Here is a 17,278-nt window from a genome sequence, read left to right on the forward strand (position 1 = left end):
CCCTTGGGACAAGGTTAAGATTCCTAGGATTCTATCCTTCCTTCAAGAAGGATTGGACAAAGGACTATCTGCAAGTTCCCTGAAGGGACAGATTTCTGCCTTGTCTGTGTTACTTCACAATAAGCTGGCCGCTGTGCCAGTTGTTCAAGCCTTTGTTCAGGCTCTGGTTAGAATTAAGCCTGTTTACAAACCTTTGACTCCTCCTTGGAGTCTCAATTTAGTTCTTTCAGTTCTTCAGGGGGTTCCGTTTGAACCCTTGCATTCCGTTGATATTAAGATATTATCTTGGAAAGTTTTGTTTTTAGTTGCAATTTCTTCTGCTAGAAGAGTTTCAGAATTATCTGCTCTGCAGTGTTCTCCTCCTTATCTGGTGTTCCATGCAGATAAGGTGGTTTTACGTACTAAACCTGGTTTTCTTCCAAAAGTTGTTTCTAATAAAAACATTAACCAGGAGATTATCGTACCTTCTCTGTGTCCGAAACCAGTTTCAAAGAAGGAACGTTTGTTGCACAATTTGGATGTTGTTCGCGCTCTAAAATTCTATTTAGATGCTACAAAGGATTTTAGACAAACATCTTCCTTGTTTGTTGTTTATTCCGGTAAAAGGAGAGGGCAAAAAGCAACTTCTACCTCTCTCTCTTTTTGGATTAAAAGCATCATCAGATTGGCTTACGAGACTGCCGGACGGCAGCCTCCCGAAAGAATCACAGCTCATTCCACTAGGGCTGTGGCTTCCACATGGGCCTTCAAGAACGAGGCTTCTGTTGATCAGATATGTAGGGCAGCGACTTGGTCTTCACTGCACACTTTTACCAAATTTTACAAGTTTGATACTTTTGCTTCTTCTGAGGCTATTTTTGGGAGAAAGGTTTTGCAAGCCGTGGTGCCTTCCATTTAGGTGACCTGATTTGCTCCCTCCCTTCATCCGTGTCCTAAAGCTTTGGTATTGGTTCCCACAAGTAAGGATGACGCCGTGGACCGGACACACCTATGTTGGAGAAAACAGAATTTATGTTTACCTGATAAATTACTTTCTCCAACGGTGTGTCCGGTCCACGGCCCGCCCTGGTTTTTTTAATCAGGTCTGATAATTTATTTTCTTTAACTACAGTCACCACGGTACCATATGGTTTCTCCTATGCAAATATTCCTCCTTAACGTCGGTCGAATGACTGGGGTAGGCGGAGCCTAGGAGGGATCATGTGACCAGCTTTGCTGGGCTCTTTGCCATTTCCTGTTGGGGAAGAGAATATCCCACAAGTAAGGATGACGCCGTGGACCGGACACACCGTTGGAGAAAGTAATTTATCAGGTAAACATAAATTCTGTTTTTGTCTTTCCAGGACCTCGGTTGTGGTTAAGGTTTTACATTGGTTCCTTTTAGATCCATGTTGGAGGTGGTCTGGAATATTTCCTTTCTTTGCTCTCCTCCGTCAGTAGGGTATTCCCTACAGGGCTTTGTCCTCTTGCAGCCTGATAGTCCGCCCTTTTTCGAGTTATGCTAGGGGACTCTCTCTGTTTTGTCCTTGAATTTTCAGGAATTGTTTCTGGAGGTTCTTTCGGACCTTCTTATCTGATTGTTTCTTTCCTTTTAGATAGGGAGAATGTGGTGTGGGGTGTTTGTTGTTTCCCTTAGGATAAAAAAAAGGTTAAGAAGCGCCTCACTTTCAACCCTGTGTGCTGTTTAAACAGAATAATCTCACAATTATTCTAGGGTGAACATATAGGAAAGAGAAAAAATGATAAACAGCGCTTGGCCTATATTGAAATATAGGATAGCTCGGGATGTAAAACAACTTAGTTAAAAGTAAACTAAATATAATGCTCCAGAGTGGTGTGATAAATATAAATTATTTATTAATACATAAATGACGATTTATCTTAAATTAAAAAATTAAAATAAACTAAAAATAGCAAATGTTAAAAGTCAATAAAATTCTGGAGAGGGGAGGATGTCTCCTCAGCCTCTATATTGCATTAATACCACTTCAGCTATTTGAGTAAACCACCTTTAAATAATACTATTCGAGCCAACTCAGTCCAAATGTCATAGGTTGCAACTTCTGTATCAACTTCTGTTTAAACACTCTTAAAGTGAATGTAAATTTTGATGTTTAAGTGCCCGGTTTTTAAAACTTTGATTAAAAACAGGGGCACTTTAATTCATCAAAATTTACATTTCACTCCTGTTGTGACAAAAAACCTACCTTTTAAACTTCACAGCAGCTGCTGCTTCCTCCGGTCTCACAAGCCATTTCTGATGTCAGAAATGATTGATAGGTCATCCTCCAATCACAGATTCCCCCCCCGGGGGATTCAGTGTCTGATTCACTGCTGTGATTGGAGGAAGCCAGATACCTCATTTTAGACCCAGGAAGAGGCTTTGAAACAGGTGGAGGAAGCTGGAGCTGCTGTGAAGATTAAAAAGTAAGTTTATTTTCACAACAGGAGTGAAATGAAAATATTGATGAATTAAAGTGCCCCTGTTTTTAATCAAAGTTTTAAAAACCGGGCACTTTAGCATCAAAATTTACATTCACTTTAAGTAATTGGCAGAAAATTTTGCAATTTGTCTTTCGCCCTAGAGTTCAGTAAATTGTTTCAATAAGTAGGTCTATCTAAGGTTTTCAGTAACAAAGTCCCATAACAAATATAGCAACAAAGATATCTATTTCAAGCACCAATATCCTTTTTTGAAATAAAGACTTTGGAATAAGTAAACAGTCTATTTGGGTGCCAAAGGTTAGAATATTTCAATCAGTAGTGGGTTAAACCTTGTTCATCATATACATTCAGGAGCCGTTCGGCATTTAAAGGCAATCGAACACACTTTCGCAAAAAGTGTACAGTGAAAGTCAATATTAATTCAATGTAGAATTGGTGTGACAAGCGGGTATACTTTACCGGACCCCTGACTGTTTGGATTATAGCGTCTGTAGTGTTGTGTCTCCGCGGTCTGTCCTGGACCTGTCGGCAATCAGTCTCACCTCTGACCTTGTGGTGTAATGACGTAACGGTTTCTTCGTTGATGTAGTTCAACACCGTTTTGGTCCCTTCGGCGTTAGCCAGTATCCCCACCGCTTGTACCAATTACTGATTCACTCCAAGTTCTTGCGGTCCAAATTATCCGTATTACACTCTGCGCAGAGTATTGCGAATTCGCTGACTTTGCCGACTTTGGCTGCCAGCTAGGATAAGGATAATCTTAGTGATGAATAATCTTCTTTGCTCCTTGAATCAACGTCTACGCGTTTCACCTCAGTGTAGGCTTTATCAAGACTGAACTTTGTTGTTTCCCTTGCCATTGATCAGGGAAAGGGTTTAATTTTGCGTGCTTCTGTTAAGTGGGACTTCTGTTTCCTCAGAGGCTTTTGTGCTCAGTGGAGTCAAGAATTTATGAATGATCGGTAACAGGGATCCTTATGGTTCTAATTGATGGGCATTTACCTTGTCCTCTTTCCATGTTTTGTTTCTTCCTGCTTTGGTTGAAGTTATTTTTTGTCGGGAATCCGGGTTGTGCAGGCTAAGGTGCCATCAGAATGGTCCGCCTTTTTGTTCCCGCCCGTTTTGCATTCAGTGTTCTCTATAAGCTTGGGGTGTTGATTCCCAAAAGTAATGAATGCAGCTGTGGACTCTCCCCGTTTTAAGAAGAAAAAAATGATGCTTACCTGATGATTTTCTTTTAAAGTCCACAGATTTTTGTTATTCGTTCTTCTGACACCTTTTTTTCACCCTAATGACTTGGGGATGAGGGAAGTGGGGAAGGTATTTAAGCCTTTTGGCTGGGGTGTCTTTGCCTCCTCCTGGTGGCCAGGTTCTGTATTTCCCAAAAGTAATGAATGCAGCTGTAGACTCTCCCCGTACAGAAGAAAAGAAAATGATCAGGTAAGCATAATTTAAGTTTTTACATATTGAAGGTTTGTGGCAAACCTGCGTCAAGCAAAGTCTATCAGCGCGACTTTTCCAACATATAAACACATAAGTACACATGTATATACAACTACACACACACACAGATATATATATATATATATATACATACACACACACACACACACATTTTATGTACTGTTTTTTGTGTGTGTATATATAAATTATATATAATTAAATATTCATATACTGTATATATTTTTATATATATATATATATATATACACACACATTTTATGTACTGTTTTTGTGTGTGTGTGTATATATATATATACATACACAAACACACATTTTATGTACTGTTTTTATGTGTTGAGACCATAATGCAAGTATTTAAATTTGCGACATGTATATCTTTAAATGGGGTGCCACAAGCGATTTTAACATGCTGAATTAATGTGTCACAACTTTTGCCCTATTTCTTTTAGGTTGCAGCTTGCAGGGATACAGGATATGATTGGTTTGAACAACTTCTTCAAAATGTAAGTTGTAAGACCCTTTTTTAAAGCAACACTATTGCGTTAGTTTAGCAGTTTTTAAAGTAGAAGTTAAAACATATTTAGTTTGTTTTCATTCTCTTATTTATTAGTTATTAAAGGCAGAAGAGGACACCTCCTATAAACCTGTGAAGAAGGCATGCACTCAGCTAGTAGATAATCTGGTAGAACACATTCTGAAACATGAGGAGAGTCTCTCTGGTATGTTTTAGTTCTATTGGAGCTCTAGTTTAGATAATTTCCTTTTTTAAACACGTTAAAATTCTGTATTCATGTTTTACTTTGAAAACTCTGTTCAATTTCGTCCTGTTACTCTTAAAAAAAATCGGCAAATGTTTTTTATTTTTGCAGACTCTGACAGTAAGGGAGTGAATTCTGGCCGGTTGGTAGCTTGTATAACTACATTGTTCTTATTCAGTAAAATCAGGCCTCAGCTTATGGTGAAACATGCAATGACCATGCAGCCATATCTTACCACTAAATGTAGCGTAAGTATTGTTACTCTAATAGTGCTTATTTTATGACTGGATTATGGAACTATACCTTGTTTAAATAATGCAAACTCATTTTTAAAGGAGGAAATTAATTTTGGTTTTAAAAATGATTGGTAGTGGAGTCATAAGAATTTGTATGTTATCCTAACTATAACAAACACATATTTGTTAATATACACTGTATTATGGCTAGATTATATGGTTAGAAATGTTTTCGAGAGCTAGCCATTGAAAAATAATACACTTAACCTTGTTCCACTTTCTGGGTTCCTCAAAGCTTAGGAGATAGCTATAAAAAAAAACAAAATTTATGCTCACCTGATAAATGTATTTGTTTCTTGACACGTGAGTCTTCGGATCATCTAATTACTATTGGGAATATCACTCCTGCCCAGCAGGAGGCGGCAAAGAGCACCACAGCAAAGCTGTTAAATATCGCCTCCCTTCCCTCCAACCCCAGTCATTTGACCGAAGCAAAGGAAAGAAAGGAAGCAACAAGGTGCAGAGGTGTCTGAAGTTTATAACAAAAAACCCTGTCCTTAAGAAAACAGGGCGGGCCGCGGACTTACCGTGTCAAGAAAGAAATACATTTATCAGGTAAGCATAAATTTTGTTTTCTTTCTAATGACACGGTAAGTCCACGTATCATCTAATTACTATTGGGAATAAATACCCAATCTAGAGGACACAGATGAGAAGGGAGGGACAAGACCGGGAACCTAAACGGAAGGCACCACTGCTTGAAGAACCTTTTCCCAAAAGAAGCCTCAGCCGAGGCAAAAGTATCAAATTTATAGAATTTAGAAAAAGTGGGAAGAGAGGACCAAGTTGCAGCCTTGCAAATCTGTTCCACAGAGGCTTCATTTTTGAATGCCCAGGAAGAGGAAACAGCCCTCGTAGAATGAGCCGTAACTCTCTCAGGAGGCTGCTGTCCAGCAGTTTCATAAGCCAAACAAATGATACTCTTCAGCCACAAAGAAAGAAGTAGCCGTAGCTTTCTGCCCCTTACGTTTTCCAGAGAAAACTACAAACAGAGCAGAAGACTGACGAAAATCCTTACTCGCCTGTAAATAGAATTTCAATGCACGCACCACGTCCAGATTGTACAGCAGACGTTCCTTCTGAGAAGAAAGGTTAGGACACAAGGAAGGAACAATAATCTGATTAATGTTCCGATCTGAAACCACTTTAGGGAGAGACCCTAAGTTAGTAGACAAAACTACCTTATCCAAATGAAAAATAAGGAGACTCCTACTGTAATGCCGAGAGCTCTGAAACTCTACGAGCAGATGAAATAGCAACCAGAAACAAAACCTTCCAAGATAATAACTTAATATCTAAGGAATGCATAGTCTCAAACGGAGCCTGTTGAAGAAATTTAAGAACTAGATTAAGACTCCAGGGAGGAGTAACCGGCTTAAACACAGGCCTGATTCTGACCAAGGCCTGACAGAACGATTGCACGTCTGGTACTTCCGCCAGACTTTTATGTTACAAAATAGACAAGGCAGATATTTGACCCTTTAGGGAGCTTGCCGATAAACCCTTCTCCAAGCCCTCTTGGAGAAAAGACAAAATTCTAAGAATCCAAACTCTACTCCGAGTAGCCTTTGGATTCACACCAATGCAGATATTTACTCCATATCTTATGGTAAATCTTTCTAGTCACAGGCTTGCGCGCCTGAATCATGGTTTCAATGACCGACTCTGAAAATCCATGCTTAGATAAAATTAAGTGTTCAATCTCCAAGCATTCAGCTTCGGAGAAACTAGATTTGGATGAAGGAAGGGCCCCTGAAGTAGAAGGTCCTTTCTCAATGGAAGTCTCCAAAGTGGACGATACGACATCTCCACCAGGTCTGCATACCATATCCTGCGAGGCCACGCCGGTGCTATGAGGATCACCGATTGTTTGATTCGAGCAATGACTTGAGGGAGGAGAGTAAACGAGGGAAATAGGTATGCAAGACTGAAAGTCCAAGGTACTGTCAGAGCGTCTATCAGTACCGCATGATTATCCCTTGACCTCGACCCGTACTTCGGAAGTTTGGCATTCTGCCGAGATGCCATGAGATCCAGCTCCGGCTGTCCCCATTTGAGAATTAAGCTGGAAAACACTTCCGGATGGAGTTACCACTCCCCCAGGTGAAAGGTCTGTCTGCTCAGAAAATCCGCCTACCAGTTGTCCACTCCTGGAATGTGGATCACTGACAGGCAGCAGTTGTGGGACTCCGCCCACTGAATTATCTTGGCTACCTCTGCCATGGCCAAGGAACTCCGAGTTTCCCCGATGGTTAATGTAAGCTACTGAAGTTATGTTGTCCGACTGGAACCCGATAAATCGGGCTGAAGCTAACTGAGGCTCCGACCGAGTCCATGTCCCCTGAGCCTTTAGAGAGCCCCAGACTGCTCCCCATCCCAGTAGGCTGGCGTCGGTTGTCACAATCGCCCAGGTGGGTCTGCGGAAGCAGGTTCCCTGGGAGAGATGTTCCTGAGACAACCACCAAAGAAGAGAATCCCTTGTGTCCTGCTCCAGATGTACTCGTGGAGACAGATCCGAATAATCTCAGTTACACTGCCTGAGTGTGCACAACTGCAGAGGCCTGAGGTGGAAACGGGCAAATGAGATGATGTCCATGGTTGCTACCATCAGACTGATTACCTCCATGCATTGAGCCACTGATGGCCGAGTAGAGGACTGAAGCGCTAGACAGGAATCGGAAATGTTTGATTTCCTGACTTCTGTCAGAAAAAATGTCATTGATAAGGAATCTATTATGGTTCCCAAAAAAACTACCCTTGTAGTTGGAACTAAGAAACTCTTTTCCAAATTCACCTTCCATCCGTGAGATCCCAGGAAGGATAACATTTCCATGTGGGATCTTGCTTGTTGAACAGATGGTGCCTGAACCAGAATATCGTCCAGATAAGGCACCACTGCAATGCCCCGCAATCGGAGCACCGTCAACAGGGATCCCAGAACCTTTGAGAAAATTCTGGGAGCTGTGGCAAGGCCGAATGGAATAGCCACAAACTGGAAGTGTTTGTCTAGAAATGCAAAACTCAAACTTGTGATGGTCCCTGTGGATGGGAACATGCAGGTATGCGTCCTTTAAATCTACCGTTGTCATAAATTGACCCTCTTGATCCAATGGAAAAATGGAATGAATAGTTTCCATCTTGAAGGACGGCACTCTGAGGAATTTGTTTAGACTTTTGAGATCTAAAATTGGTCTGTAGGTTCCCTCTTTTTTGGGAACCACGAACAGATTGGAGTAAAATCCCAGACCCTGATCCTGTATTGGAACAGGAACTATCACTCCCAGGTCAGAAAGATCTTGAACACAGTGTAAGAACACCTCTCTTTTTATCTGGTCTACAGATAATCTTGAGAGAAGAAACCTGCCCCTGGGAGGAACAGTTTTGAACTCTAGCTTGTATCCCTGGGACACGATGTCCACCTCCCAGGGATCGTGAACATCCAGAACCCAGGCCTGAGCGAAGTATAGTCTGCCCCCCACAAGATCTGGTCCCGGATCAGGGGCAGACCCTTCATGCTGACTTTGGCGTACTTCTTAGCTTGCTTTCCCTTGTTCCACGACTGGTTGGACCTACAGGAAGGCTTGGACTGTTCTTGTTTTGTAGAGGGAGAGGAAGGCTTGCCCTTGAAGTTTCAAAAGGAACGAAAATTACTCTGACGTCCCTTCTGCTTATTCATCTTATCCTGAGGGAGGAAATTACTTTTTCCTCCTGTAATGTCGGAAATTATCTCAGCCAGACCCGGCCCAAACAAGTTTTTTTCCCTTGTAAGGGATCGCCAAAAGCTTAGACTTAGATGACACATCCGCAGACCAGGATTTTAACCATAAGGCTCTGCGAGCCAATACAGCAAAACCAGAAATTTTTGCTCCTAGTTTAATAACCTGTAGGTCCAAATAGAATCAGACAACACATCAAACCAGTATGCTGCCTCACTAGTGACGGTAGCAATACACACCACAGGTTGCCATTGTAAACCCTGGTGAGCATATATTTTCTTGAGTAACCCCTCTAATCTTCTATGGGAATAGTGGTCCTCTTAGCTAGCGTGGAAATTGCCCCTTCCACCTTGCGTACCGTCCTTGATAGTCTGCTATATGAAACATCTTAAATATAGGGGATGGAGAAAAAGGGATACCCAGTCTCTCCCATTTACTAGCAATAATCTCTGTAGCGCGATCTGGTACAGGAATAACCTCCACCATGGAAGGTATATCAATATACTTGTTTAGTTTACTAGACTTCTTAGGATTGACTACGACAATAGTGTCTGAGTCGTCCTGGGTAGCTAAAACCTCTTTAAGTAACAAACGGAGGTGTTCAAGCTTAAACCTGAAAGAAACAACTTCAGTATCAGCCAAAGGAATTACTGTCTGAGATTTCACCCTCAGATGCTACCGAAGTATCTTATTCCTCAGATTTCTGGGAAGGGACATTCGGAATAGCCACTACTGTGTCAGCAACCTTACTCACTGATTGTTTACATTTCCTCTTGCGCTTTCCCTGCAGCATGGGAAAAGCAGACAATGCATCAGATACCGCTGAGGACATTAGGGAAGCGATGTCTTGCAAGCTAACTCCAGGTGGAGTAATAGGGGAAGCGCAGGGCACTGGCTGTATAGACGCTTAGCTTTGCTGAGGTGCTTACCTGCCTGACTGAGAGTGATTATCCTGCTAGAAAATCCGGACTCAACTGCTATTCATTTTGAAAGTGAAGACCGGTAACCGTTATTCAACTAATGTCTGTGACACAGCTATTTCTCCGCTCTGTAACAAAGGAAGTGAAGGGGGAAACAAAAGACGCGCAACAGAAAATGCCGCCTCAGCTAACCCCGCCCATCGTGGGCGTTACAACATTAACCTCCCGATCGGCTAAAAGTATTAGCAAAGCTGCAGGGAGTAAATAATTAAAACACCACCTCTGAGCCATGTCTCCTCGTCCCCGTGCCTGCTATTGCTGCCAATTAAAAAATGATCCCCCAAGCAAAAGGAAAATGTCTCTTGTCCCACAATTATATTGTAAAGTGCCATTCTTTTATTTTCTGCAATATGTCCCAGAAAAAATAAAGTTAGCACTTACCTTTAGACTTCTGCCAGGCAGCACAGCAGCTCACTAGGTTTGAGGAGGCCAGTTCCCTCACATGGACCTGTGGATAAAATCAAAGACTGAGTAATCTTACTCAGGCTTGCACGAATAGGGCAGTATTAAATTCATGGGAGGCGCAGTGAAGATTGTATCCCACAAGTTCACCACTTCTCTACTGAAGAGACTGATATGGACTACGGCTATACCCTAGGACAAAGCAGCACAATCTTGCACTGCTAAAAAAAATAATAAAATCTTGCTTGAAGAATCTTCTTTCTAACACCTAAACTTTACCACTTCCTTGCTCTAATGTAGGCAAAGAGAATGACTGGGGTTGAAGGGAAGGTAGGTGATATTTAACAGCTTTGCTGTGGTGCGCCTCGTGCTGGGCAGGAGTGATATTCCCAATAGTAATTAGATGATCCGTGGACTCACAGTGTCATTAGAAAGAAATTACATTTGTTAATATGCCTGATTGCTGTTAATTTACAATGCAATGATTAGTCATGTTGCATTTTGTTTAAATATGCAATAACTTTTAAATTAATTGGAGTCATTCTAAACTTTTTGAAGTTGCATGGACACAACGGCAGGAACATATTTGTTCTCACTATTTTCACAAAAGGAGCTCTTGATGTTATTTTAATGATGAACATGTATAGTTTGAATATATTTATGGTATGATGCTATGCACTTGAATGTTAGAAAATAAGCATGCAGTTAACTGTTTTATAATCTGAGATCATGCCAAGTATTTACAGTTTATTTGACTTAATAGGGCAAATGTGTGTATATATATATATATATATATATAATTCAGGTCATAAGTTAATTGTATTAATAAAAGATAGTGATATGTATCTTATTCTAATGACAGCATATTGACTTGTGTATTGAGGCACATAATACTTGATAGGTAGATTTATTTCATATACGTGGCAAGAGTCCATGAGCTAGTGATGTATGGGATATACATTCCTACCAGGAGGGGGCAAAGTTTCCCAAACCTCAATATGCCTACAAATACACCTCCCACCTCACTCATACCTCAGTTTTACAAACTTTGCCTCTTTGTGGAGGTGGTGAAGCAAGATGTGCTTGATTTTCTTCTGTGAAAAGCGCTTCTAAGCATTTTGAAGCCCAATTCCTCTCTAAGTGCAGTGTTTGTCTGAGGGATGTGAAGGGAGTATTGCCTGATGACGCCATGTTTTTCGCCTATGGGAAATCTATTCTAAGGCTCTCTGTAAATCAGTCACAGGGATTCATCTGCTGCCTCCCTTTACAGCTCGACATTATACTCCTCTACCATTACCTCTGCTGATATGTTTCAGTACTGGTTTGGCTGTCTGCTATATGTGGATGGGTGTCTTCTGGTAAGTATATATATCATTTCTTTTAAGAAAGGGAAATTATGTTTATGGGAGATTTTAGGTATTTTTTTCTTACCTGGAGTTTTTTTTTTAGACTAACCTGGGGTTCCAGTTAGTTGTAACTTGGAGTCTGTTTTTTCTAAAAAAAATAATTGGGCGAATAGGCTTGCGATGATGCAAAATTCTACTCTTTATTGCGTCATTTTTTGCGCAAAGTTGTGATGTAATTTGCTTATTTCATGTAATTGGCAAGGGTCCATGAGCTAGTGACGTATGGGATATACAATCCTACCAGGAGGGGCAAAGTTTCCCAAACCTCATAATGCCTATAAATACACCCCTCACCACACCCACAATTCAGTTTTACAAACTTTGCCTCCTATGGAGGTGGTGAAGTAAGTTTGTGCTAAGATTTCTACGTTGACATGCGCTTCTCAGCATTTTGAAGCCCGATTCCTCTCAGAGTACATCGAATGTCAGAGGGACGTGGAGAGTATCACCTATTGAATGCAATGATTTTCCTAACGGTGGTCTATTTCATAGGTTCTCTGTTACCGGTCGTAGAGATTCATCTCCTACCTCCCTTTTCAGATCGACGATATACTCTCATATACCATTACCTCTACTGATAACTTTTTCAGTACTGGTTTGGCTATCTGCTATATGTGGATGGGTGTCTTTTGGTAAGTATGTTTTTTATTATTTAAGACACCTCAGCTATGGTTTGGCACTTTATGCATTAATATAAAGTTTTAAATATATGTATTGTACTTATATTTGCCTTGAGTCAGGTTCATGTATTTCCTTTTGCAGATTGTCGGTTTCATATTTGGGGAAAGTAAATATTAAGAAATATTTCTCTTGTAAAGGTATATCCAGTCCACGGGTTCATCCATTACTTGTGGGATATTCTCCTTCTCAACAGGAAGCTGCAAGAGGACACCCACAGCAGAGCTGTCTATATAGCTCCTCCCCTAACTGCCACCCCCAGTCATTCTCTTGCAGCTCTCGACAAGAAAGATAGTATCAAGAGAGATGTGGTGACTTAGTGTAGTTTTTACCTTCAATCAAAAGTTTGTTATTTTTAAACGCTACCGGCGTTGTACTGTTTTTACTCTCAGGCAGAAATTGGAAGAAGACTTCTGCCTGGAGGTTTGATGATCTCAGCGGTTTGTAACTAAGGTCCATTGCTATTCTCACACATAACTGAAGAGTATGGAAAGAAAACTTCAGTTGGGGGGACGGTCTGCAGATTGCCTGCTTTGAGGTATGTTCAGTATATTTTTTTCTAGAGAGATGATAAGGTCTAGAAAATGCTGACAGTGCCTGGTATATTTAAGGTAAGCCTGATACAGTGATTTAACAACTGGGATCATGCTTGCAAAAAGGGATAATATTCATGTTAATACCTATATTACTTGGTGTAAAAACGTTTGCATGATTTATAAATAAAAACGTTTTTTCTCTGAGGGTGATAAATCTTTATTTGGGGCCTAGTTTCCACATGGCTTGTTAGATTACTCCTAGGAGTACTTTTTTAAGGCCCTCTGACTTTGAGTGCATGGTGGGAGGGGCCTATTTTCGTTTTCAGTCTGAGACATCCAGCTTCCCTGAAGGAGTCCTCTGGCTTATAGGACCTCTATAGAGGGTTTTGTTCCTGCAAAAATCGTTTTTAAGGGCAGGTAGGAGCCACAGCAGAGCTGTGGCAGTGTGTTTGACTGTTTGTTAACAGGTTTAATGTTTTGACAGGCTTAAAGCTCTTAAGTTAGCCAATTCATTTATTTCTGATGCCGTTTTTCATTTAACCAAGCTAACGGCTAAAAATTCAGGTTTTGCCATTCAAGCACGTAGGGCGCTATGGCTTAAATCCTGGTCAGCTGATGTCACTTCAAAGTCTAAACTTCTCAAGATCCCCTTCAAAGGGCAGACCCTATTTGTGCCTGGACTGAAGTAGATCATTTCTGATATTACTGGATGAAAAGTCCACGCCCTTCCCCAGGATAGGTCCAACAAGTTAAGGGCCAAACAGACTAATTTTCATTCCTTTCGAAACTTCAAGAGTGGCGCAGCTTCATCTTCTTCTTCTTCTACAAAACAAGAGGGAAATTGTGCCCAGTCCAAGCCAGTCTGGAGACCTAACCAGGCTTGGAACAAGGGGAAACAGGCCAAAAAGCCTGCTGCTGCCTCTAAGACAGCATGAAGGAGTAGCCCCCGATCCGGGACCGGATCTAGTGCGGGGGCAGACTTTCTCTCTTCGCCCAGGCTTGGGCAAGAGACGTCCAGGATCCCTGGGCTCTGGAGATTGTTTCCCAGGGATATCTTCTGGATTTCATAGCTTCATCTCCAAAGGGGAAATTTCATCTCTCACAATTATCTGCAAACCAGATAAAGAGAGAGGCATTCTTACATTGCGTTCAAGACCTACTAGTTATGGGAGTGATCCACCCAGTTCCAAAGGAGGAACAGGGGCAGGGCTTCTATTCAAATCTGTTTATAGTTCCAAAGAAAGAGGGAACTTTCAGACCAATCTTGGATCTCAAGATCCTAAACAAATTTCTCAGGGTCCCATCCTTCAAGATGGAGACTATTCGAACCATCCTACCTATGACCCAGGAGGGTCAATATATGACTACCGTGGATTTAAAGGATGCTTATCTACATATTCCGATACACAGGGATCATCATCAGTTTCTCAGGTTCGCCTTCCTAGACAGGCATTACCAGTTTGTGGCTCTTCCCTTCGGGTTAGCCACGACACCAAGAATCTTTATGAAGGTTCTAGGGTCCCTTCTGGCGGGTTCTAAGACCGCGGGGTATAGCAGTAGCCCCTTACCTAGACGACATCCTGATACAGGCGTCAACTTTTCAAATCGCCAGGTCCCATACGGACATTGTTCTGGCATTCCTAAGGTCTCACGGGTGGAAGGTGAACGAAGGAAAGAGTTCTCTCTCACCTCTCACAAGAGTTTCCTTCCTAGGAACTCTGATAGATTCAGTAGAAATGAAGATTTATCTGACAAAGGTCAGGTTGTCAACACTTCTAACTCCCTGCCGTGCTCTTTATTCCATTTCTCGTCCGTCAGTGGCTCAGTGTATGGAGGTAATCGGATTAATGGTAGCGGCAATGGACATAGTTCCGTTTGCCCGCCTACATCTCAGATCACTGCAACTTTGCATGCTCAATCAGTGGAATGAGGATTACACAGATTTGTCCCCTCTACTAAATCTGGAACAAGAGACCAGGGATTCTCTTCTCTGGTGGCTATCTCGGGTCCATCTGTCCAAGGGAATGAGTTTCCGCAGGCCAGAATGGACTACAGATGCCAGCCTTCTGGGCTGGGGTGCAGTCTGGAACTCCCTGAAGGCTCAGGGTTCGTGGACTCAGGAGGAGGCCCTCCTTCCGATAAACATTCTGGAACTAAGAGCGATATTCAATGCTCTTCAGGCTTGTCCTCAGCTAGCTGCGGTCAGGTTCATCAGATTTCAGTCGGACAACATCACGACTGTAGCCTATATCAACCATCAGGGGGGAACAAGGAGCCCCCTGGCAATGTTGGAGGTTTCAAAGATAATTCTATGGGCAGAGGTTCACTCTTGCCATCTCTCAGCTATCCATATCCCAGGAGTAGAGAACTGGGAGGCGGATTTTCTAAGTCGGCAGACTTTTCATCCGGGGGAGTGGGAGCTCCATCCGGAGGTATTTGCCCAGTTGATCCAACTTTGGGGCAAACCAGAACTGGATCTCATGGCGTCTCGTCAGAACGCCAAGCTTCCTTGTTACAGGTCCAGGGATCCCAAGGCAGCGCTGATAGATGCTCTAGCAGCGCCCTGGTCCTTCAGCCTGGATTATGTGTTTCCACTGTTTCCTCTGCTCCCTCGTCTGATTGCCAAGATCAAGCAGGAGAGAGTTTAGGTGATCTTGATAGCCCCTGCGTGGCCACGCAGGACTTGGTATGCAGATCTGGTGGACATGTCATCCTTTCCACCATGGACTCTGCCGCTAAGGCAGGACCTTCTACTTCAAGGTTCCTTCAAACATCCAAATCTAATTTCTCTACGTCTGACTGCTTAGAGATTGAACGTTTGATTCTATCAAAGCGTGGTTTTTCCGAATCAGTCATTGATACCTTAATTCAGGCTTGAAAGCCTGTCACCAGGAAAATCTATCATAAGATATGGTGTAAATATCTTCATTGGTGTGAGTCCAAGGGTTACTCATGGAGTAAGGTCAGGATTCCTAGGATATTATCTTTTCTCCAAGAAGGATTGGAGAAGGGATTGTCAGCTAGTTCCTTAAAGGGACAGATTTCTGCTCTGTCTATTCTTTTGCACAAACGTCTGGCTGAGGTTCCAGATGTTCAGGTGTTTTGTCATGCTTTAGTTAGAATCAAGCCTGTGTTTAAACCTGTTGCTCCGCCATGGAGTTTAAATTTAGTTCTTAAAGTTCTTCAAGGGGTTCCGTTTGAAACTTTGCATTCCATAGATATTAAGCTTTTATCTTGGAAAGTTCTATTTTTAGTAGCTATCTCCTCGGCTCGAAGAGTTTCGGAGTTATCTGCTTTACAGTGTGATTCCCCTTATCTGATTTTCCATGCAGATAAGGTAGTGTTACGTACCAAACCTGGGTTTCTGCCTAAGGTGGTATCTAATAAGAATTTCAATCAGGAGATTGTTGTTCCTTCCCTATGTCTTAATCCTTTTTCAAAGAAGGAACGTCTATTACACAATCTTGATGTGGTTCGTGCTTTAAAGTTTTATTTACAAGCTACAAAAGATTTTCGTCAAACATCTGCTTTGTTTATCTACTCTGGACAGAGGAGAGGCCAAAAGGCTTCGGCAACTTCTCTTTCCTTTTGGCTAAGAAGCATAATTCGCTTAGCTTATGAGACTGCTGGCCAGCAGCCTCCTGAAAGAATTACAGCTCATTCTACTAGAGCAGTAGCTTCCACATAGGCTTTTAAACATGATGCCTCTGTTGAACAGATTTGTAAGGCGGCGACTTGGTCTTCGCTTCATACTTTTTCTAAATTCTATAAATTTGATACTTTTGCTTCTTCGGAGGCTATTTTTGGGAGTAAGGTCTTACAGGCAGTGGTGTCTTCCGTTTAAGTTTCCTGCCTTGTCCCTCCCTTCATCCGTGTCCTAAAGCTTTGGTATTGGTATCCCACAAGTAATGGATGAACCCGTGGACTGGATACACCTTTACAAGAGAAAATAAAATTTATGCTTACCTGATAAATTTATTTCTCTTGTGGTGTATCCAGTCCACGGCCCGCCCTGTCATTTTAAGGCAGGTGTTTTTTATTTTTAAACTACAGTCACCACTGCACCCTATAGTTTCTCCTTTTTTCTTGCTTGTCTTCGGTCGAATGACTGAGGTTGGCAGTTAGGGGAGGAGCTATATAGACAGCTCTGCTGTGGGTGTCCTCTTGCAGCTTCCTGTTGGGAAGGAGAATATCCCACAATTAATGGATGAACCCGTGGACTGGATACACCACAAGAGAAATAAATCAGGTAAGCATAAATTTTGTTTTTTTCTTATCTGGGGTTTAGTCTTTTTTCAATTGACTACTTTTTTCCAAATTGCTGGCTGGATTAGGCTCGCGGATGCACCAAATGCTATACTTTATTGCGTCATTTTTGTCGCAAGAATTTTTTGTCGCGGAAAGGCACGTCCGTTTACGCAAGTTCATCACTTCCAAGTTGACGCCAAGTTGTTCACACAGGGTTGCGTCATTATTGACGCAAGTGTGTCATTTCCGGATGTGTTTGGCGCCAAAAAAAATTTCAGTTACGTTGTGCTACATACTTGCCGCCAAATTTTTTACATTATTTATTACCCCATTGCTGTTTGCCTCTTGT

General features: G+C 41.9%; 1 protein-coding gene across 1 annotated transcript in view; it reads left to right on the forward strand.

The window, feature by feature from the left end:
* The window catches only part of NIPBL (NIPBL cohesin loading factor), an 822,857-nt gene that overhangs the window by 711,185 nt on the left and 94,394 nt on the right, over positions 1 to 17,278 (forward strand). The window contains exons 31-33 of the mRNA XM_053699671.1: positions 4,359 to 4,412; positions 4,520 to 4,628; positions 4,779 to 4,915. Of these exons, the coding sequence (XP_053555646.1) occupies positions 4,359 to 4,412; positions 4,520 to 4,628; positions 4,779 to 4,915 (300 nt within the window). The remainder of the gene's footprint in view (positions 1 to 4,358; positions 4,413 to 4,519; positions 4,629 to 4,778; positions 4,916 to 17,278) is intronic.

The sequence above is a fragment of the Bombina bombina genome, chromosome 2 (genome assembly GCF_027579735.1).
Source record: "Bombina bombina isolate aBomBom1 chromosome 2, aBomBom1.pri, whole genome shotgun sequence".
In the NCBI taxonomy this organism is placed as follows: Eukaryota; Metazoa; Chordata; class Amphibia; order Anura; family Bombinatoridae; genus Bombina; species Bombina bombina.